This window comes from Hippopotamus amphibius, chromosome 15 (assembly GCF_030028045.1).
Source record: "Hippopotamus amphibius kiboko isolate mHipAmp2 chromosome 15, mHipAmp2.hap2, whole genome shotgun sequence".
NCBI classification, from domain to species: domain Eukaryota; kingdom Metazoa; phylum Chordata; class Mammalia; order Artiodactyla; family Hippopotamidae; genus Hippopotamus; species Hippopotamus amphibius.
Window position 1 is genome coordinate 41,610,220 of NC_080200.1, and position 22,953 is coordinate 41,633,172.

Consider the following 22,953-nt stretch of genomic DNA (forward strand, 5'->3'; position numbering starts at 1 on the left):
TCTGAGAATATGTGCCATTGGCATCCTGCGTGTGCCGCAACTTCCAAATTTTCAGTAAATGTTTATTGCAAACTGTGGTGTATCACAGAATCTAGATCTAGTAGAAACTTTTAAAATAGCCTGGTTGGAGTGACTTCTTTTACAGATGAGGCCAGTGGGGCCCGAAGTGATTAGGCATGCTGTAACTGTGGACGAGGAAAGATTCCCTGCCTCGGGGACCATCAGGTCTCCTGACTCTCTGATGAGGACTGTGTCCGCCCTGCTGAGCTGCCTCTTTACACCTTTCAGGGGAGAATTAAGAGGATGTCCCTCACTAGCAGTTTGGATCTGGAAAGCCTTTGGAACCCAGCAGAAAAGTAGAACTGGCTGTCACAAGGGAATCGGCCTAAGGGGTAAACCATTCTCGTGAATGACTACTTCATCTCCCATTCTGTGGCCCTGGCATTCGAAAGATGTGAAATGCTATAATACTTCTAAACATATTTTTATATTGCTTATAATTTTACCTTACAAACTGAGGTCCTCATGAGCCGTGTGAAAACCAGACTCATAAATAACGTGCAATGGCGCCCTTTGCTACATGACTTACTGCTGTTAAAAAGAGGCAACACAAATGTATATGTGATTTCCTAAAAGGTCAAAATGTCTACTTGTAAATGTAATTCACATTTGTAAACACTTTAAAAATCTTTGTCAACTTTGTTCTTCAGGAATTAACAAAGCAAATATTTTAAAATATTTAAGAAGTCATGCAGTACTTTACCTGGCCATTTCACTCAAGTACCTCTCACCGAGCCACTTTTCCATGAGTTTATATACATCAACTGCCTTTGTTACTAACTCTTCCAGGAAAGCCAATGCTTTTACCTTTATCAGCTCAAGTCTGAACTGTGTAGCTTTCTCTGTTTAAAAAGAGAAATAAACATTTTTTAATGTATCATATATCATGCATTTTCTGATGAACCAAATTCAATTTTAAACCAATTATACTTTAGTTTGTGAAACTTTAGGCACACATTTGATATCCCAGTATGGATAACTAATGCCCTATCCATCTCAGAAACAAAACAATGTGAAGTTAGAGTCATTTGACAGTTTATTCAAACCAAAACTGTAATTCGGCTTTACACGTAATTACGCTTTACTGCAATATACCCTTTGATAAATTGGAATGGGAAAACACAGATAGGTAATTTCTGAATTCCAAAAGGGGGGAAAGTACTAAGTCTCTTGATGTCCCTTCTTAGCACCTTGGGAAGGCGACACCATCGTCCTTCTTAGCACAGGTAACAGGAGGGTGAAGCCCACGGTCCCAGTGCCCATTGATGTTCTGGACACACAATGAGGTCTGTGGATTTTCCTCTAAAATATCTGCGCAATCTTTCTTCCTTGCTTTTTCTATCACCACATTTGGGCACTGATTTACGTCTCTCCTCAACCACAGCAACTGCCTCCACGCTACTTTCTCCAAGTTCCTTTCCCTACCTCAAATCCAAATCCACCGCCACCTGCCCCAGAGTAACCCGTCTCACCGGCACACGTGCTCATGGGCACTTTCTGCTCAGAATTCTTCACTAGCTCCCAATTGCCATAAAGGAAACATAACTTTCTGGGCAGGGCCTATGTGATCCTCCACCTCCCCGATCACTCCTTCCCAGAACGTGCCTCAGACTCCGCAGCTACTCCCTGCCGGTCACCTAGGTCTCCTCTCCCATCCCTGCCCCCACTGTCCCCCGTGCACATCCCCCCATATTCTTCCAGTTCAGCTCAAGCATGAATTCATCTGCTCGGAAGTCTTTCTTGACTCCCCTCATGTTCCCTTTGTCCTGTCTGTCTAGTTCCAATATCACAACATATTATAAATGGTTGTTTGCATTTCTCTTCCTCCGGATTGGGTTTTATTTTGGTTTGTTGTTTTGTGTTTGTATGTATATGTATATATGTCTTTCAGCTACTACAGGACTTGGCACATAGTAGAAACTCAGTAAACATGTATGAGTAAATTTAGCCACTAACTAGGGACCACATATGGAATCAACTGAAGGATAAAGTATACTTAGCTACTGAAAGCAGATGTGAGGACAGACAAATGGGACAGCAAGTGTCCTGACTTCCTGTGTTCAGCATCTTTTAGATTTTACTCTTGGAATTAAGAAAGCAGGTGGTAGGAGGATGGAGAGAGGGTAGAAAAGGAGAGAAGCAAGGGATTGAAAGCATCTTTAGTACTACTTACTTAATTGTCATCGAGTAGTTAATGGGTCCCAGCTTACCCAATATTGCATTTCTATGGTTTTGACTTCTAGTCTATTGACCATGGTTTATTTCCAATTAGGATACTTTGGCTCAATTTCTTGATCTTTTCAAATTCTGTTTTGAACTGTATTATAAGACAATTGGAAGAGCCAAAGGAGACTATGTCTTGTAAAATCATTGCTCTCTAATAGAGAAGGAGGGCCTTGAACATTATTGACCCATGACTGGTTCTTCTGTGGGCCCTGTTCCCAAGAACTCACTTTCAGGACCTGTTAGCCTTTACTCAGAGTTTACTTTCCTAATGAGAGGCCTAAGTTATTCTTATTATAATATAGAAACACCTCCTTAAGTAGCCCCAAGCCTTCTTTCAACCTGGAAAATCACAGCAAGTCTAAAATACTGCTTTTGTTTCTTTTCTTTGAGATATTAATTACTGCGGGTGCTCTCCTAACCTCTTTCCAAATTCCCTTTTTGAGATCCCAGCAGACAATCATACAATAGTTAGATCTAGTCTTCATATGGTCACATGACAACAGTCAACTGAGTGTTGTACCTTTCAGTCAGTTTGCTTTGTGTCCTCACAGACACAAAACCAGCTGTGGGCTGTTTGCCTACTCATCTATTTCCTACTCGAAAGTATCATCTTAGTTCTTTCCAGTTGCTACCTTCAAATTGCAGGGCAGCAAGATGTTCTTCCTTTATTCTGAGCCTCAGTTCGTTTTTCATTTCCATTTCTTCAATCTCCTCTGCTGTTACTATTACAGGAGCAGCTTCCACCATAGGTGGGGATTTACCTGAAAGGGCAATGAAACGTGCTGAGTTACCTGCCAACCTACAGGTGTACACACAGGGACTTGGATAAAATGAGTACAAAATGGAGTGTGTCGAGTGATATACGTCTAGTGATTTGGAAAGGGGAGACCGGGGTCCGAGACACTGTGAGCGATGAAATACTGATAATCTTTCCTTGAGAATTCTCCATGTGCTGTCTGCCTGGACACATATAAAAACATCCCATTTGTGTAGCGTCATGGAAAAATGAGGTGTGCAGCTTGTGCAGACAGGGTTACAGACTCCAAAGAGTGTGCAATTTAGAGTTTGGGGCAATGAGCAAACCCAAGCTTAGCGCTGGCCACCTGGAGAAGTACCATTCCACAAGGGATGCTTGTATTGGCCAGTGTTTCCTAGGTCCTCATCAAGAAAAGACCAGAAAAAAACCCCAAACAGATACAATGGAAACATAGCTGATGGTCAAGAGTTCGTAATCTACTTCATTATCTTTTAACTAGTGCTTAACTATAAGTACTTGAGTGATTACATGTGAGAATTCGAAAATAAGAATTTGTCAGTGTTTGTCCGAGAATTTGCCCTTAATAAATGGCAGTGTGATTGCAGATGCAGACCCAATGTATACAATTCTACTTAGTTCAATAAACCTTTCTTGCAGGTCTGATCTCAAGGGGTTCAAATTTTGGGAAGATGACAGATGTAAACAAAGAAATTGTAATGTGTTCATCGCAATAGTGAATGTGAGTATAAATGACAGATGAAAGAGCCCTTAATCTCTCTGGGTTTCTGTTTTACCATCTGTAAAATTGAGAGACTGGACCCAACCGGTTATTCTATTAAAGCAAATGGAAGCATTTCCTTCAAATGCTGCTTATTTCCTTTACGTTCGCCATCTGAGATGGACCAAGGTCACCTGCACTTCACTGTGGTACTACTCTTCCCTTTGCTTCAGGGGCCACCACCTTCCCCCCACATCCATCCTCCGGGCTTTGTCTTAACTCTTACTCTAGCTGCTTGGATGGCCTCCTTCTGGGAAGCACTTCCTACCCCCTCAGATGGACTGAGATGACCACGCTCTCCAGGGACCTGTACCTCCCCCATAAAGAGCAATGAAGGGTCACATGTTTGCCTCTGCTGTAAGACTATAATCCTATCAGGGCAGGGACCATATGTCTGTTTTTTTAAGTTCACCACTGTGTCCTTAGCACCCATCTCATCGTGTTCTGCATGGCGGGGGCCTAGCAGACACATCAGGAGCAACTGATCAGTGGAAGGACTTTTGCTCAGGTGCTTCCCTCTCTTCCTCTCTCGCCTCAAGTCTCTTCAAACATGTATGTACAAGCGGAAACATTCAGAGGCAAGGGTAAATAAGTCTGTGGTAGAGACCATCCCTAAGGTTAATTGAGGGGGTCTCTCTCATCCTGAATTTTTTTCCCTCTTTTCCTTCCATCCTGCCTCTGAGGCAGAGTTTTAGGCAGGAGGCTTCCAGGATAGAAGGAAGTGCTTGAATGAAACCTGAAATCTGAATTGAACCTGAAACTTACATACATAGAATTAGCTTTTAAGCCTCTCTTGATTAAGGCAGCCAGGGTCAGCCCCCTTACACATACTTTTTAGATTACATAGTGTCATTCTGGAGTTCTTTTCACCTGTTCAAAACTGTCTCTGAGATTTATTTCACCCTGGATGCACTTGACTATTTGGATAAGAAACTTATAAGGGCCTGGTATGGAGAATGTTTGCCAGCTAACACACCGGCTCACAGAAGCCATCTCTAAGTAAAACCTAATGAACAGGGACTTCCCTGGTGGTGCAGTGGTTAAGAATCTGCCTGCCAGTGCAGGGGACACGGGTTCAATCCCTGGGCTGGGAAGATTCCACATGCCGCAGAACAACTAAGCCTGTGCACCGCAACTACTGAGCCTGTGTCCTGCAACTACTGAAGCCCGCACGCCTAGTGCCTGTACTCCACAAGAGAAGCCACCGCAATGAGAAGCCCAAGCACCACAACGAAGAGAAGAAGCCCCTGCTTGCTGCAACTAGAGAAAGCCCGCGCAGCAACGAAGATCCAACAAGGCCAAATAAATAAATAAATAATAAATTTATTAAAAAAAACCCAAAACCTAATGAACAGCATTCTAGTAGTTCAGAGGCTCATGTGCGTGGTTAAGTGCTTGTTTCCTACCAAGGAGAGGTTAAGCTTCCAGGGTTCTGGATGCTAAAGCCATGAATACCTTTTCCTTTTTTGTCCTCTTTTTTTTTCTTGGGCGGCTCATTTTTCACTTTTTTATTTGCAGCCACCTGAGGAGGTTTCTCTTTTGCGTTTGCTGGCTGGTTTTCTTTTTCCTCTTCCATGAGCCTCTGATGAATTTCAGCAGCCACCTGGTTGTACAAGAGGAATATCTCAGTTGATGCAACATTTATGAAAGATGATAGCTCTTTGGATTTAGCCATGACCCAATTCCATTGAAACCTCATTCTACCACAAACATGCCATGTACACAATCTTTACAGAAGATTTAAAAGATTCCACTTAAATGGAAACCTCTCCCTGTCCCACTGAGGCCATCTGTGTGGAGGCTACTCAAGTTCTCAAGCCCTGCTTGCCCTGTGTCTTTACGTTTCCTCATTGCTGCCCCAGGGAGGGGCAGATCCATAGTTATGCAAACATTTCTTTCTTTTTAATCTCAGATCCTATGGATTTAACACCTACTATTCTTCCAAGTTCCTGTTATTTCTTGGCCTTCAATCTGGGGCATTCCTCTATATCAGTGTTTCTCAAAAAAAATTTTTTTTCATTATTGATTGTTTTCAAGTCAGTTTCTCCGAACTACATTCTCCGCCATGAGATTTTAATAGTGCAGAAGTGTATCGGCAGGTACGCTTCAGCCCGTATGTATTCTACGTGCGTCTGTGCTTCCTACAGAAAATCGGTAAGAATTTTTCCTGTCTTCCAACCTTTGGGAGCACATGCCTTGCATTAATTGGGCTCATGGACAGTTAAATCCTGGGCTTCCGTTCTGTTCTAACACGACATCACCCTAGGAAGGTGCAGCTTTCCTGAGGACGACTTATCCCACAGGCTGACCTGTGACCGTCTTAACTTTCCTTCCCGGGGGACTTTCAGCTTCTCCCCACATCAGCTCCCTGCTGCTTTCACGCTCATAGATTTCCTGGTGTGAGAGGTATTGGTGTGGTCACAACACAATAGCGGAGCAAGGGGGCGGGGGGCGGGGGCGTGAAGTGCAGCGGGATCCCTCCATCTTGCCTGTGAGGCTGGCTCTGCTCTGCAGGCAGCAGGAAAGCCTTGTCCTGGGGCTTGTACAGCTGGGGCTGGGCCTGCAGTTAGAAAGGTTGGACCTTTCCAACTATGTTTTTCTCCAGATATATGCCCAGGAGTGGGACTGAATTTGAAAAAGAATAGAGACGTGTATATATATAACTGAGTCACTTTGCTGTACACCTGAAACTAACGCATTATTAATGAACCATGCTCCAATATAAAATAAAAATTAAAAAAATAAAAAACGTAAAAAAAAAAGACTGGATCTGCTAAAATAAGTTCAACTGTCCCTGGAGAGGTGAAGGGCGTTTACAGGCGTAAATGTGAAAAATGAGAGCTGAGATGAGTCTCCCAAAAGGAAGAAAGAAAACTCGCACACATTGTGGGGGTAGTAGCAACATGTGGCTGAAAACTTAAAAATCTCAATAAGGCAACTGGTGCGGAAATGGAGGTCCATGGGAGTTTATTTATTTATTAAAGTGCTTAGTGTGTCCAAGCCTGATGTTATTTCTGGGGAGAATTGGGTGAAGGGCCAGGAGGAGAAAGAAGTTGGGTGGAGGTGAATAGAAAGATGAAGAAGGCACAATCTAATCTCTACCCTCAAAGAAGCTAGCAGTCCTACGGGCACAATAGACCAGCCAATTCCTTGTCCTCTCCAGATCCCTGCCACACTTCATAGGCACGGCTCAGCATATCACTGTCCCAACTGTCCCACTGGCGTTAAATCTTGTCCCCAATCTCCAAAGGAAATGAGCGCTCCCAAGAACTGAGCCAGCCCTGCTTCTTGGTTTTCTCCATAGCTTTTAGCATCTGTGCTATGCTCATAGAAGATGCCCAGGAAATGCTTATTGATTGATGGCATTTCTTTTAAGATAATCATATGCTGCAGAATATACCCACAGCTTCTTCAGTATTAGGAGAACCCTGGAGGGATGCACAAAGGTTTCAGAGAGCGTGGCAGTTTTTATGTGCATGTGTATGTGTTTTTTTAATCAGATGCTCTTTTGATATAAACGGATTTCATGATATATATCGTACTTTCAAATTCTTGGTAAAGCCGAAAGCAGACTTGTTAATGTTCTCCCCTAAATTGCAGGCAATTCATTTTTGAATCTGTTCTTGCAAAGCACGGTGAGTTAGCAATTTCCGTTAAAATTGGACTTTTCTCCCCTGTAAACAACCTTGTGATGATGGTGATGGTAATGATTACCATCCTCTGCATTTTTCTGGTCCACTCCCCTCAAACACCTCCAGGTCTCTTTCAAAAATTAACATAATTCACAGTACATCCAGCAATCTAGCTTGTAAGGCTGCAGAAACTCTAGAAATAATGCTTTGACATTGTGGGTATTAAACACGACTTGTTTCTTTGAAATCATTGTACACTGGCTAATTAGAAGAAAATTTCACTAAAAATTAACATAACATACTAAATGGATAGCTCTTGGTAAAAGTGCTGTGTAGAGAAAAGCCCATGTTAAAGTGTTCTTACTTCAATTGCCCTGATCTCAGTTGGTCCTGTTCTCCCTGCAACAATTTACTGAATCAGGCCTGTCTCATTTGAAACTCAAAGTTCCCTTAAAGTCATGTAATAACAAAGTCATAAAAGTCTATTAGAAACATAAAAGCAGGATTCAAATGTAATTACTAGGAATATTAATTACTAAACAATCCTTCCTCCCATGCTTTCTATGTGGTTTTCAAAAGTTCACAAGCAAAGTAGTAGTACAATTCTGAATATATTTCTTAACATAATAATCTATTATATTTAGTTTCTAAAAAGCTTTCACATACATTATTTCATTAGATCTTTTCAACCATTCAAGAAAGGAAAGATAGGTAGAATGTCTCCCATGTTACAGATAAATAATTGAAGACTCAGAGAGGTTAAGTGATTTTCCTAAAATCACACAGCTTAATCAAGAGGTGTAGCCAGTGCCCTTTGTGCTGTATGACACTCTCTTTCTAATAATATAATATTTAAAACCTCATTTCCCCAGGCAATTTTAATGGGATTCATAAGATTTATAAATTATGCTATATTCAACTAACAGTAAGAACAATAATTCATCTACTTCTTTTTAGAACTCCTAGACATGGTCTCCCACTCTCTGGTGCTTGCTAGTTGTAGTCTTTTTGGTGATCCTCATTGCCACTGCCATCATCATTTACTGATATGTGAACATCAGTGTCACCAGCATAGCAGCCGCAGCATCTCTAGAATGTACTGAGGACTCAGTATTGTGTTAGATGTGGGCATTATGCTAGGTGTAGTGGATATGGAAAGTTTTAGAATCTAGTTAAGTATTCAGGAAAACATTAATGAGATAAAAATTACAAACAATAACCTAGATACTAAGAGCCAAGAGTGGGAGAAACAATAACTGCTACAAGGATTGGAAGAGCATGTGATTAGAGAAGGCTCCGGTTTCAGAAAACAGACAACCAATTGGTCAGGAATTAAGGTAGGAACTAGTTCTGAAGACTGAATTTCTGACTTTAAAACTGGAAAATCTGGCCCTACTGGACCCCATTCTTAAATGGCAAAGTTGGCTGGGTGCCTCTCTAGATGGGGGCGTTACTTCTGCTTGGCCACAGACTCACCCCTCCCTATTCCCTTACACTTCACCGGTCTCATTAATGTTTCCTGCTTGGCCCTGTGGACCCCTGTACTTGGAACCCTGGGCCAGTATAGAAAATAATCTAAATGTTGGTTCACCCCTTTGTTGACCTCATATATTTGCTGATTGAACTCTTTCACTTCGTATTTCTTTCTGGGGAAAAAACAAAACAAAACCAACTTCTGGGAGGTATAGATTTATATTGAGAACATTGTGTAAATTTTCTATTCATGGCATATTACCAACTTTGGAGTTTAATGAATGGGTATTACTGAAAGGAAATGTTGGAACCAGCATTGTTTACCATGTGAGATATTGCTAAAGACGCCTGCTGCCACGTGTCCATCACCATCTTCTCATCGGCCTCGAAGTTCAACTCCACGCTTTCCAGTGAGTAATCAATCTTGCCTTTCAGGATGGCTTTTGTTTTTGGTTTCGATAAAGCTGACTCGGGAGAAATGGGTGTTCGTGGAACTAGGGGAATTCTTGGGAAAACCGACAAAAAAGAAATATAACGACTTTAGTTAACAGAATTCTATTTTTGTGGCCATGTTACTTGGTGAATTTCACTGTCTTGCTTTAATCTCAGTTTTCAGAGTTTTCTTGGAAGAACTCTTTAAATGGAAAAAATACTACAACAGGCTATAGTCAGATTTTTATGGTCTAGAAAGTCTTATTAACAAGAGGAAACTAGAGACAAGCAATGCTAAAACATAATTTTTAGGTCTAATTCTCAGTAATTATGAGGACAGGGATTAATCAATCACAATTATGAAGAAATGCAATTTGATATTTATTTGGGGTATAAACTTCTGACAAGGAATAAATCAGTCATGAAAAAGAAAATGAAATAGAACTGGGCATCATTTTTTTTTTTAAATGACTAGCAGGTGGCTTTCAGAAGTGGACAGTTAAAAGGTGGATATGACAGATGTGAGGTCTGCAAGGGTGCATTCCCTGGAGGCGCGAGAGCTCTGGCAGCGCTCCCCACCCTTGAGAACGGGTGATGAAGACTGTCTCTGTTTTGTAAAGTGCCTTGGGAACACAGACTTGAGCTCTCTGTCCCCCTGCTCTCAACCATATTGCTGACCCTAAATCAGGATTTTAGAGCTGCCCCTGGGAATGTTCCATCCCTGAAGGATCCCAGGATCCTACTGCAGGGAGCGGTCCACAGAGCAGAGAGCTCACTGTGACTGGGATCCTCCTCGGTGACACAACTTAGGAAGAGCTTTCAGCTCGGGCAAGGAATGGGCAGGGAGGAGCTCGGAAAAATGCCTTTGCTAAAACTTGAGGAGGAAGAAGCATGTGGCTTGGCAGTCTCAAGTTGCTGGGGAACGGAGCAGCGATGCAGAAAGCTGGCTGTGAACTCCAGCAAACAACTGGCTTGGCCTTGTTGTGAAGCATCTGATGAGGTTTTCTGAAGTGGGCTCTTTGATTCTTATAGTGCTTGGAATTCTGACAGTGCACCGTGGCTTATAAATGCAATGTGTTGAGGATCTACAACTCAGTGTATGTCCACCCACAAGGACAGTTGACATTTTAAATAATCAAGTAATGCTCAGTCTCAGTCACTGAGACATATGAGATTCACGTGTCTAATAAGTTAAGGTAAAGTCTGTGTGATGGTCTCTACAGGTTCAATACAGGATAACAGGCATTCCTAACACCTCGGAGGACAGCAGTGGTGGCAGACCATTTAGAAAAGGAGTCTGGATTTAGAATTCATTTACTGGGAAGAATTCTGGTCTAGCTAGCTCCCCCACTATCAGTAGATATATCAATAGATATGAACTGGGGCATGTCCCTCGACTTTCTGAGGCTCCATTCCTCCTGGAAAAATACAAATATAATAATAATAATAATAATATTGTTACACATTTTTGGTCATTAGTTAACACATTATTATTATTATTATTTGGTTGTTGGAGGAATAAAATAAACAAGCTATGTGAAAATGCTTAACAATGTGCTCGTTTCCCAATACATGTTAAGGAGATTGTTTGATTGGTCGACCAGTTGATGCATTGATTGGCTGAGAATTCCAGGAGATACTCACAGCGGTGATTTGGGGTTGAGATGGGTGCAGACTATTTTGCAGAAAATAAGAACTGGCTGTTCTTTTGCCTGTTTCATTCTACGAACCAACTTTAATAGCTTCCCCATTGCCTGACTTCCTATTTTGTGCTAGAACAGAATGCACTGCTACTGTAGGCACTGAAACTTGGCCTCTTTCGATGACTCTGATGGTTCATATCACTCTGGGAATTTGTTATTGTTTTTAATTTCAAAGTTCTCTTTCAGAAGTTTGCAGAGTTATACATGCCTCTTGTTCTTGTGTCAAAAAGAGGGTTCAGACCTTCCTTCTTGTATTTTCCTGCTTACACGTGGTCCTGACAAGGACACAATGGGACCAGATGGAAGAAGCCTAGAGAGAAATGGGCCTCAGATCACTGTGGAATCCTATCATGCTCAGGCCATCTCAAATCCTTTTTGGAATAAGGGTGGGTAAAACAGGCAAAGTAAGAACATGCGATACAATTAAAATAGTGCATGTGAGGAAGAGTAGCTTGTTGTCATGTTATGCAGAAATGATAATAGTCACCACCATGCATTGGGAGTCACTGGGACTAGGTCTCAAGTCTTCTGACTCCTAGACAAGGTGCTATGTGTTTTGAGGATTTCATTTTCTGGAATCTTCACAACAACTCGACTTTACAGATAAGGAAACCAATGCTTAAGAGAGTTGGGGTGACTTTCCCAAACAAATTGTTTTAATTTACTTACATATAACTAGTAATGGGCTGAAAACACAATTTTTCTTCCACCTTTACCACCAAGTTTATTTTCTTACTGGTGGGAATCTGATATTAGACTACTACTAAGTTTCAGTCTCACAAAGTCATAATCACATATGACTGAGTCTTTACTGTTTCTCAATTTCCTAACCTATAAAGGAAGACTCATAACACCTTCCATTTTCATTTATATAATGTCACACACACACACACACACACACACACACACACACACACACACACAGAGAACAGCATGGGACATTTTGTAAAAGTGGTAGAGGGCCATGATCTCTTACCAGAAACCCTTGTGGTCAAAAGGGTTTCAGAATTCAGAACTTGTATGTACTATATATTCCCTAGTATCCTCAGCAGTCTGTTGCAAGCACTCTAACAAAACACACTATATCTCTGCAGCAGAAATGAGTGGATATTCACTATAGTAGGATAAATAATGCATATCAATAGTCAAGTCAAAGTTAGAAAAAAATTGTCAGTTTTTAGAGCTTTTTTTTTTTTTTGGATTTTGGATTAACAAATACAGGAGTGTGTTTTATTAGTGGTAATCAATTTATAATCAGAAAGCTTTCTGTTCAGACTAATTACAGTGCAACGTGATAGCCGCCTTACCGAAGCTGGAATTCCAAAACATCTTTACTATTGAGTTGGACCAATGGGACTCGAGTAAATCTCTTAGTATCGTCTGTTGGGATTTTACATTCCATTCCCCTGTAATAATCTTGAAGGAGTCTCTTCGTATCTTGGAAACGGTTCAGTTCTGCCTTTAATAGCAAATACGATTGTTAACCCAAGACAGCACAAGCTGATCTGCACGTATTTTCCCTATGAGCTCTGTAAGTACTATTTTAAAACATTTAGGTTGAAATCAGTTTTCTGGAAATTAAGAAAGAGAACTGGCTTCAAGTGTATATCTAAAACTTCATAAAAATTAAAGAAAACTGGTGAGTTTGCATTCTCTCTACTTATTGAGTATGATTCCACTTAACAAGATGACCTTTCCATGCCTCTTAACAATGTGACGGAAGGTTGTATGAGCTCTAAAGTGGTCTATGTTATTCATTATTTTGACATTAGGAATTCTTCCTGTGTCCTGTATTCAATCAACCAATACATTAACAAACATTTGGGTGTCTTCTGTCATAGGTAACACATGAGTTGATTTGGGAGATACTGCAAATATTATACATACAAATACATAATGTAAATACAGATACAAAAAAACCGAGATGCAAAATAAGACTAGGTTTGGGTCCTATAGGTCTATGTGACGTAGTTGTGGAGAAATAGCAAATGGTGAGGTTAAGTGATAACGATTAGCTCCTTCCTCAATTTCCATTCTTGCTCAACACGAGCAGAAGGCGGTCACTCCTCTGTGCTCACAGTGGAAACCCCTCTGCTGGCTTTGCCAGGAGGCGGCTCCAGGGACAGGAAATGGGGAAGCACAGAGGAGCATCGTTTATTCACAAGAGACTCCCTTCCAGCCACGTCATTTCCCTGCATGGGAACGGTGACATGCATGCACAGTGAGACCCTGCACAGCACCGGTTACACAAATGTAGACCATGAGTTTTCCAACCTGCTCTCCCATTCGGTGTCAGATCGGTTAGCATATCTGTGCTTCTCTCTGGTGGTATAACCATGACCGCCATTCTTTGCTTTAGTTAGTGGGGCTACTTAAACCAGTACCTGAGGGTTTAAAGATTGAAGCTCTCATGAAGATGTATTCCATGACAGCTAGTTAATTATAGAAAGCATGTTTTCTAAAAAGAACAAAACTGACCTGGTGTTCAAAGCCCTTTGCTGAACCTAACCCAGGAAATTTACGAAGGGATCCCTATATCCAGCAAGCAATTCATGTTGCCATTTATTTAATAAAACAACAAGAAGTAGTCTTGTACTGCCATATTCACAGTTTGGAACAAGTGTCTCCTTTGCATTGTAGTCTTCAGCAAAAGACAAGGAGCTTCAAGAGGTTTCTTTTTGATACAGAAAAGGGCAAGCCAGATTGCTCCTGAAAAGCTGTTCTCTGCATTATTAAACTTTTCTAGCTAAGTGACTGAACCAGGAAGAAATTTATTTGGTTAATTTGAATCTATGATGAAAATAAAATTACCATTCATATATTATCTTAAATCATAGAACATGTTTTAAATACTCCACTTGGATTTTAAATACATATATGTTTAAGTAACTTTTCAAACTAGCATTTTGAAATGATTAGGAAAACTAAACATTCTTCTCTTTCCCTCAGAGAAACTTTAAAATATTTATATATGAACCAATCTCACAGTTTGACAACAAATGTTTGCATCTTTTGTGTTGAGATTTGGTAAAACAGTAGAGAGAAGATGATTCTTGGAAACTATACTCAAGAAAATCTGCAAGATACCACATTTATAATGAATAATACATAAATGTAAACCCAATTTGTACAAACTGGATATTGACAAATAACTTTGGGGAATCAAAGAGTTGTGAAGCTATAAAAATTATTAGTTATTAAACCAGAGCATTCTATTATTTGGTAAATATATTCAGAAATCAGAAAATTATTTCCTCCTTAGCTTAAAGAACTGAATTCTTTAATTATGACTAAGTTTAGCAGATCCTATTTTGCACAATTGGTATTTGAAACAGTGCTGGTATCCATGCCTTAGGCTAACCCTGTTATATTATTTTACATAAAATATTAATTTATTTGGGGAGACATAATTTGATTCTTATACAGCTAACTATGAATAAGATGCCATTGTATATCTAAGAATTCTCATATAAGCAGAATTGATCAAGATTCCTCTCATATTTATGATAACTAGTAAATAATGCTTATTGTTTCTCTTGTCACAGAATCGCAGTTTTGAAAGAAATCTTAGAAATCAACTCTCACAGAATTTTCTAAAATTTATTTTGTACAAACCTTGTCCTATAGGCTGTTAATGGACTCCACACTGGGGATAAAACAAACAAAAACTTTGCAACATCAAGTAGTTTCAGGATGCTGGGTTAACACACCAAAAGAGCTTCTTTGTTGCAGGGCATCCTCATGTTTGAATATGTCAATATGCTTGTCAATCTTCCAGGGAGGGGGAGGGTAGAGTACATAGCCCTTCCCAAAATCTTTTGATCATCAAGTCTTTGTTTTGTAAAACATCTTGTAGGACTAGTGTTCTGTGGAATCCACTTTGGGAAACACTTAACCAGGCACAGGCCCTTGAAAACTTACACGAGGATTCCTTCCCCTCCATAAATACGTGCAAGCTTCTGCTTATAAGCTCCTGGCCAGCAGCGCACGAGCCTGAAAAGTCTGTTATTTGGTGGCCAGTTCTAATCATTAGGCTCTTTCTTCATTTATTGAACTGAAATCTACTTCCCTCCTGTAGTTTACAGCTTCGGTTGTTTATAGGATCGTGCCAATCAGTGCAGAACAAGGCTTTTTCTGTCCTAGGCGGCTAGCCTGTAACTATATGCGAACGCAGATGACAAAGCCATGGTTAGGGGTACCGGCTCAGAAATTAGACTCCCTCAGCCCAAATCCCAGCTCTGCCACTACCGGTGTGTGGCATTGGGCAACTCGCTTCATCTGTGTTTGCCTCAGTTTCCTCATCTGTGAAATGAGGATTATGATAGAATTTACAGCCTGGGGGTGTTGTGAAGGTTTAATGCATCGCACATGAAGAGTCCTTAGAACAGTGCCACAGAACAGAGTAAGAACTTAATAAATATTAGCCTTTACTTGCTGTCCTTCCCTTTCCCCTTTTTTTTCCTGGCTGGTTTCAGATGTGGATTTTGTTTCTCAGGGAGAGGGTGTGAAATGTAGGTCATGTGGGGTGTAAGAGTTATACCACTTCCAAAGGAAGCACATACAGCTTGAATCAATGGGAATGATTTGCAGAAATTCTCTAATCTCTTTGGCATCACTACTGGATTTCAGTTATTTCTACAGTAAGCTTTTGACACAGCTGTTCCAAAGTTCAATCTCTGCTTGCCCGAACTAGTGTCCCGGGGATGTCACCCAGGCGGGTTCAGGCTGCTGGGTGTCTCACCTTCATCCTCAGCACAAGCCATGCCTCGTAGCTCTCACCTGGATCCCAGGGCTGGCAGTCAGTGAGGCTGCTCCCGCCTCTGGCCGCTGCCTCCTGTGGTCCAGCCTGCCCAGAACTGGGGGCTTGTCCCTTTGAGTGCTGGAAGTGCTCACATTCACGGATATTTGTTGAACAAGGATTTATTGAACACCTCCTATGGCGATCCTCAGCTAAATATTCTCATTTACTGCAGTAACTCCTCCTGTAAGCTAATCAGCTCAAGACATGAAAGGTACCCTTTTCCACTCTATCCTCACCGCTATTTTCCTAGGAAAAAATACTCATGTAGACACAGCTCGACTAAGACAGCCTTCCCATCCCCCCTCGGTGTGACTAAACTATAGACAGGTTTCTTCCTAACTCCAGGCTCCTAATCTCCCTTTTCTTAGAGTATTTACTTTAGGAAACTTGTCTTTGTAAGTCCATTCTCTATCCCTTTGAGATGTAAATCCTTTCCAAATCTTCCTGCTGGTTTTAGAAATCAGAAATGTCTCTCTCAAGGACCTGGGAACCATCTCTTTGAAATGTAAGCATATGAAATGAAAATAGAACTCCTATGTCTGAGTCCTCTGGGAGGAGAGGAGCCTGACTTAGGAATACACCTTGCTCCAAGTTATATAACTCTGCACCAAGAAGAGAAGAGAAAGTTTACTTTTCCTTTAGGCGAGGCCAATCAAGAAACACAGGTGGTCCCTGACCGCCCCCAACCCTGCCTCAGCTCTTAGAAACTCTCCAGCCCTTGCCCCTGGCAGAGCTGGGTATCCAGACTTGGACTGTGCTCTCCCCCCTATTGTGGACAATATCTTGGCATAAAATCAATGTGTCTCTTTAACTTGTCCAGTGCAATTCATTATTTTAACGGACTGGAAAAATAAGTTCATTGGGTTGTTCTGATGAATGGTCTGTTTTTCCAATTTGGACAGAAATGTTTTTCAGGAATCAAGTGCCCGTGGAGACTGACCTAGCTAGCCCATGCCCTGCGGCAGGGTGTCCGCAGGGAGAGGCTGGTGGAGTAACGACCTAGGACAGACACCATCTCTGCTGTCCCTGCCACAGCTCTAGGCCACCTGGAAACAGCTGGTGAGTTGTAGCTTGAGATGCTCCCAGTGCTGGTGTTTGTTTGGCCGGGGCCAAAATGGTTTATTTCAGCTAACTTCCCTGGCAAGTTGGAGCTCAGGCTGGTCAGAGTGCTGTGAGTAAAACGAACCCTGAACCGGCCCCTCACACTCCCAGAGGAGTGGTTACAGGAGGGACGTGGCCGTGGAGGGAAGCATCTGTGTCACCCTGACCGGCCACTCTTACCTGCATCAGTGAGAAGAAATGGTTCATCGCGATTCCAATCGAGTCCTGCAACCAGCTCACGTTAATGATGTCCAGACGTTCCTGCTCGGCCTCTTCCTTGCGGGCATCGCAGATGTCCCAGAGGCGGTCCCGCAAGTCCTGAGCACAGGGAAACACAGCCGTGAGGCTTCAGAATCACAGCTCAGATGACCTCCGTATAATAAAACCAAAAGCCTTCACCTGTCTTACAAATGTGCCTGAAGAAAATCTAGACCCGATGCACTCATGCATTTTATCCCTTCGCTCAACAAATATTTATTTTGCTTCTACTCTGTCAGGCCCTCACTTTCTAAGACCCCCTCTGCACACCCTGTGCCCACACCCACAGTTCATTTTATTCATGGGGGTGGGGGGGCTGTATTTTATGTGTTTATGTATTTTGGCCTTTATGTATGAGAGGCTGAAAAAGACCTTTCAGGGGATTTTTGAGGAAATGGTATATTGCGGATAGAAGAAATATGCAGCTCTGCTGAATCCAGGGCCTAGGCTTGTTAATTAATCATGAGTAGAAATCATCGGTGTAAACATTAATCACTCACCGAGAAATGGTGTCTGTGCTTAATGGGATTGTCTGAAAATAAGCTTTGTACTATAGAGCGAGCAGTTTAAAAAAAAAAAGGAAACTCTTTTAAAGATCCCAGCTCTGCCTCTTACCAGATCCTGAGGAATAATGATGATAACACCTTTCTCTGTGTGTGAGTGCGTCAGAATATGTCAGGTTACTTATATTGACTCATTTAATGTCTCACAACAAACTTAGGTGCTATTATTATCTTCGTTTTGCAGATGAGGATACTGCGTGAGTCACAGGGAGGTTATTTTCCTAAAATCACGCTGCAAGCAAGTGGTGGAGTCAGGATATGAGCCTGTGGTCTTGTGTGCACCACTAGATGAGGGCTCAGTTTCTTGACCTGTGAAATAGGGATACTGTTTACCCTTTGGAGGCGCTGTGGCTAGCCTAAGGCTGTAAAGTACTCAGCACAGTATTTCGCACACAATAATTCCTCAGTTAGGAAGAGTATCGTAGTCTTAGTCACAGCAGTAAAATATCTGTTTAATAAAAAAATCCCATGACGAAAATACTTACAGTCCAATAAAACTTGACAGTTTTCACAATCATGATTATTTATTGAACACTGACTGTGTGTCGCGCCTTGTGCTAACTGCCTGACGTTGATTACCTCACTAATCCCCACAGCAATCAAGAGAGAAGTTTCTGATGAGACGTGTGATGTCCAGAGAGGTTAAGTCACTTGCCTATGGTTTCCATGGGGTGAAGTCAGGAATTTCGAACGCAAGCAGTTTGATTCCAGAGACTACAGTGGATTTCATTTCTGTGATGCTGTGTTTATGACACATTTAGCATTTTGCTCTGTTGTCTTGTGGGGGCTTCACATGAAATGAAACTATTACAGCCATTTGTATAGCTATATGCTAATATCAGAACAACACACCATTGTTTTAGAGCGGATCGTGATGTCTCCCTGGTCTTTCCAAAAATGCGATCTCAGACATTCAGTGAGGACGGGCTTGTGCTCCTCAAACATTTATACATTTTAAAAAGACAGGATAGGAAGCAGCTGAGGGGAAAGTACAAAAGCAAGAGGCTGGGGCCGTGTTTCTAGTGCTCTTTCTGCTCCGACTCACTGGGACGCCTCAGCAAGTACCAGTGTCTCTGTGGCTTGGTTTTCTAATGGTAAAATGAGGGAAACATGATAGCAGAACCTCTCCATTAATTTCTTAGGATTGGAATGAAATAAGCCAAGAACAAGGAACACTACCAGGCATAAAGAGGTCAACTATAGGCAGATAGGATTATGGATTTGTCATTTTAACTTTTTGCTTCTTTTCACTATCTAATTTATGTACAATAAACATATGGTACTTTTGGAATTAGGGGAAAAAGCCCACATAAGATATTTTAAATCTAAAAACCTTCTCATTCTACCAGCAACCACCTGATTGATCTGGGGAAAGAGTTTACAGGAGGGCCGGCATTGTGAATTGGTAGGAAAGAGCTAGAAAAGGCAGATGTGTTTTAGGATTGCTGTTTGAGGAATGTCTAAGAACAGGTAAAATATTTGAGTTTACGGGGACATTTGTTAATTTGATACTCCTGGATTAAACCCTCCAGCACTCTGTTCAGCCAAGTTACCATAATGCCTTCACTTTATTTCAATAGCTTTCCAGTTTGTTTTTTTTTTCCCAGCTGCTCTCAAACACGCCCAACATCCTCCCTCTTCAGTGCCTTTGCTTTTCCCTATGCCTGATACACTCTTCCTCCCAAATCTGCCTGGTTCATCCAGTCTCTCCTCTCCTGAGTTGGCTCAAGTATCACTTTCTCAGTGGGCCTTTCCACAATCACCGTTATACCAAATGGTACATCAACGTTCTTCTCTCTGTCCTGGTCCTTCATGTAGTTTTTATTACCAGTGACATACTCACTATACGTTTACCTGTTCATTGCTTTTTCTTTGCATTCTGGCCCCCAGAACATAAACATCCTGCGGTCATAGGCTTTTTGTTCACTGTTCAATCCCCACCCCCTCGAACAGTGCTGGGACCATTGCAGATGCTCAGTAAATATTCACAGAGCAGATGAATGGGTCACAGGGTAGAGCTTGATTTTTTGTTGTTGTTGTTGGCAAATAAACATTGATGTTATAATCAGCCTTGACTACTAGTAGCCTATGCTTAAGGTCATGGCAAGGGAAAGAATTCCCCTGACAGGATAAGGGGTTCTGTAAATCTACACAGGAAAGACAAAAGGTAAGAGATTGAAATCAGGCTTCTTGTACATCAGAGGAGCTTTTCTAAAGCATCAGGGTAATAGACTCCATTTACGAATTGATGAAAATCTGCCTGTCTACCAAGTGTCAGGCACCGTGCTGCTGCAGATACAAAGATGTGTAAGATTTGGTATCTTCCCTCAAGGGATCTATTCAATAGAGGAAATGCTTCAGGCTTTCTGGGATGTTCCCTCATTCCCCTTCTCCCTGACATCCACAAACCATATAACTGCATCCAAGAAAGGCACCTACTTAATACCAGACTTCGATACACTTACGTGACCGAACTAAGGGGTTAGGAGTCTATAAAACAGATGCCTGGAATGCTCCTGCACCACTGGCCTGGGCTCCTCCTTCCACAAGCGCTGGCTACCATATTCTCATTCTGAACCCAAAGTACAGAAGAGCCATTGTTCTTGAAAGTCAGCAGGTCAGTGTTCAAACCATTTCCCTCCTCATCCTCACACCTCATGAGAATAAGAAGGGGATGAATGAGGCTTTTGCAATGCAAGATTTGAGAGTGTGGAAACTCTGGCCCCGTGGGTCATGGATTCTCTTACATTCACTCTTTGGTGTAGTTCGGCCTTTGTTTCCTCATCGTCCCGCAGGTCATCAGGAAGAGTGTTGAAGTCAGCCTGCCACTGAGACACAAACTCTTGCTTGTGATCTGGACGCCTTAGAAACTGCTGGAAACTTGTTCTGTAAGGCATTAGGAAGATGAAACGGAGCTGACATGTCCCACCTGTAAACTATACAATGGTTAACTTTGGAAACTTTACTTACCTAATGTCATATATGTAAGCAATCACGATATGCTGGCCTTCTCTCAGGTACCTGAGTACAGTTTTGATGGAATTTATATAGGAATCTTCTATCAGTTTCCAGTAAGGTACTAAAAATGCCGGCATTTCCTGTTAAAAGGTAAAGCATAAAAATCATGATTTCAAAGTGAAAATTCTTTTGCGTAATTGAGTCAAAAGGGCACTACTAAGTGAGAAGATCAAGATGTAACTGCAACCACTTAAAGCATCCCCGTGAAACTTCTTGTACAGGGTCATCCTCTGAAGTTCTTAAGTCTCACCTTAGCACCCTGTACTTCTCCCATATAGCACTGCTGGCATTAAATTGTAGCTGCTTATTTATTTGCGGGTATTCCCGCAGAACAGCAGTCTCATAAAGCCAGGAAGAATGGTTATCTTATGCACCACCAAACAGTTTTCCCTGTAATTACCACAGTGTCTGGGCCATAGGAGGAGCTCAAGTAATACTTACTGAATGACTGAATTTAGTGATCACAGACGTCACTTTTTGCCTACGTTGGAGAACACCTAGGGTTCACGTCAGGGTGATGGTGAGTTATTTCTCTAAATTCCCCCTTGAGGTCTTACCTTTGCTGTAAAGTACATCAGGAAAATCAGGAAGTTTCTTTTGTGTTATCTTTAATGATGCAAATCAACAATCAAAACCAAGAAATAATCAAATTGAAATAAAATTGAAGATGCATATTATATTTAATATAAACGAGCTGTACTAATTATTACCTTATTGGTTGTGCATTTATTTACTCAGTGACTCACACATGGGGACCTTGAAGGTCATCTGGGCTAATTCCCTCTCCCACTAAGAAATGCCAAGGGTTTAGAGATAGATTATCCAGTCTCTGTGGACCTCACTGATACATTAGGCACATTTCAAGGCAACACCTTCCAGGGTCACACAACTTGTGTCAGTGGAAAATTCTTCCTATGCTGAGCAGAAATTTGCCTTTCTGTAGTTTCTACTTATAAGCCCTTGCTGTGTGCTTTGGAGAAGGACAGGCTACATTCATACCATCTTCCCTATGACAGCCTGTTACATATCTGAAGACACTGGTGAGGAGCAGTAGGCTGGGATTCAAGATGAAACTTCCTTGCTTTTGTATTTCCAGCATCTCGTACAGCATTTGCAAATAATAGGTACTCGACAAATGTTAATACAGGTGTAAGTAGAGTCATCTGAACCCAGTTTTATCATCAGTTTAATTTTCAGGAGACTGGACAGCTCCATCTAGTTCTAAAGGCCTACGATTCTACATCCAACTATACTTCAAGCATTCATTTACCTAAATTAAACATTTACAGTTCTTTCAATGCGCCTCCGACATTAACACCTTTCTCTTACCTAGAGCCCCCGCTTTGGTTTCTAGTGTTTCATGATCTCTCTTAAAAGATGTGGTATCCAGAATGGTGCTGAAGACCATTTTAAGTAAGCCCACTACCAAACCTCCCTACCGGTGACTTCAAGCCATTAATTAACACTGTGCGTGGAGAGTTACCACCTAGGAATGGACCTAATTGAACTAACATCCTGGTCACAGCTCTCATTTATTTACAAGAACTTCATGAGAAATTGTCAAATACTATTTTGAATTAAAGATACTTTAGGTTTATGGTACTTCTCTGACCCACCTACCCAACCTTGCTATCAAAGGAAAGGAACAGGCCAGTTCAGCAGGACTTAGTCTTAGTAAACCTATCTGTTTTGTATGTTACAAGTGCTCAAAAGGCATGTGTTTAATAATTTTCTTGCAGATTTTGTCAGGGATTAATGTCTGGACCATTGGTCTTGTATGCTGCTAAATTCTGTCGACCTTTTACTAAATATTTAGGCATTTGCCCACATCTGGTCTTCCAGATTCTCCCGTATCTTCTGTGATTTCTATGAGTTATTGATAATGTCCTATCTGTAGTTTCTCTAAGTCACTGGGATGTGATTTTTCTGGGTCTAGGGAACTTATGTGATGTGACTAGATGTTAAGACCTATCCTTTCCAATTAAATACTCTTCTCTTCATTAACTGAAGCATAAGAGGAAACTGGGTAGCCAAGGCAAGTATCCTCCAAGCTTCAGTGAAGCTGGAAAGCAACGACCTCTCACTCTACTGCCTCCTTGGTTGTCTCTGCACCTTCCCTTGGGGCTAGCAAAGGGATTAGGACCCAGGTTC

General features: G+C 41.5%; 1 protein-coding gene across 1 annotated transcript in view; it reads right to left on the reverse strand.

The window, feature by feature from the left end:
* Positions 1-22,953, reverse strand: part of SPEF2 (sperm flagellar 2) — a 161,567-nt gene that overhangs the window by 38,841 nt on the left and 99,773 nt on the right. The window contains exons 22-29 of the mRNA XM_057709137.1: positions 20,755-20,882; positions 20,532-20,670; positions 17,144-17,281; positions 12,369-12,520; positions 9,251-9,431; positions 5,277-5,424; positions 2,919-3,047; positions 764-902 (exon numbers count right to left, since the gene is read on the reverse strand). Of these exons, the coding sequence (XP_057565120.1) occupies positions 764-902; positions 2,919-3,047; positions 5,277-5,424; positions 9,251-9,431; positions 12,369-12,520; positions 17,144-17,281; positions 20,532-20,670; positions 20,755-20,882 (1,154 nt within the window). The remainder of the gene's footprint in view (positions 1-763; positions 903-2,918; positions 3,048-5,276; positions 5,425-9,250; positions 9,432-12,368; positions 12,521-17,143; positions 17,282-20,531; positions 20,671-20,754; positions 20,883-22,953) is intronic.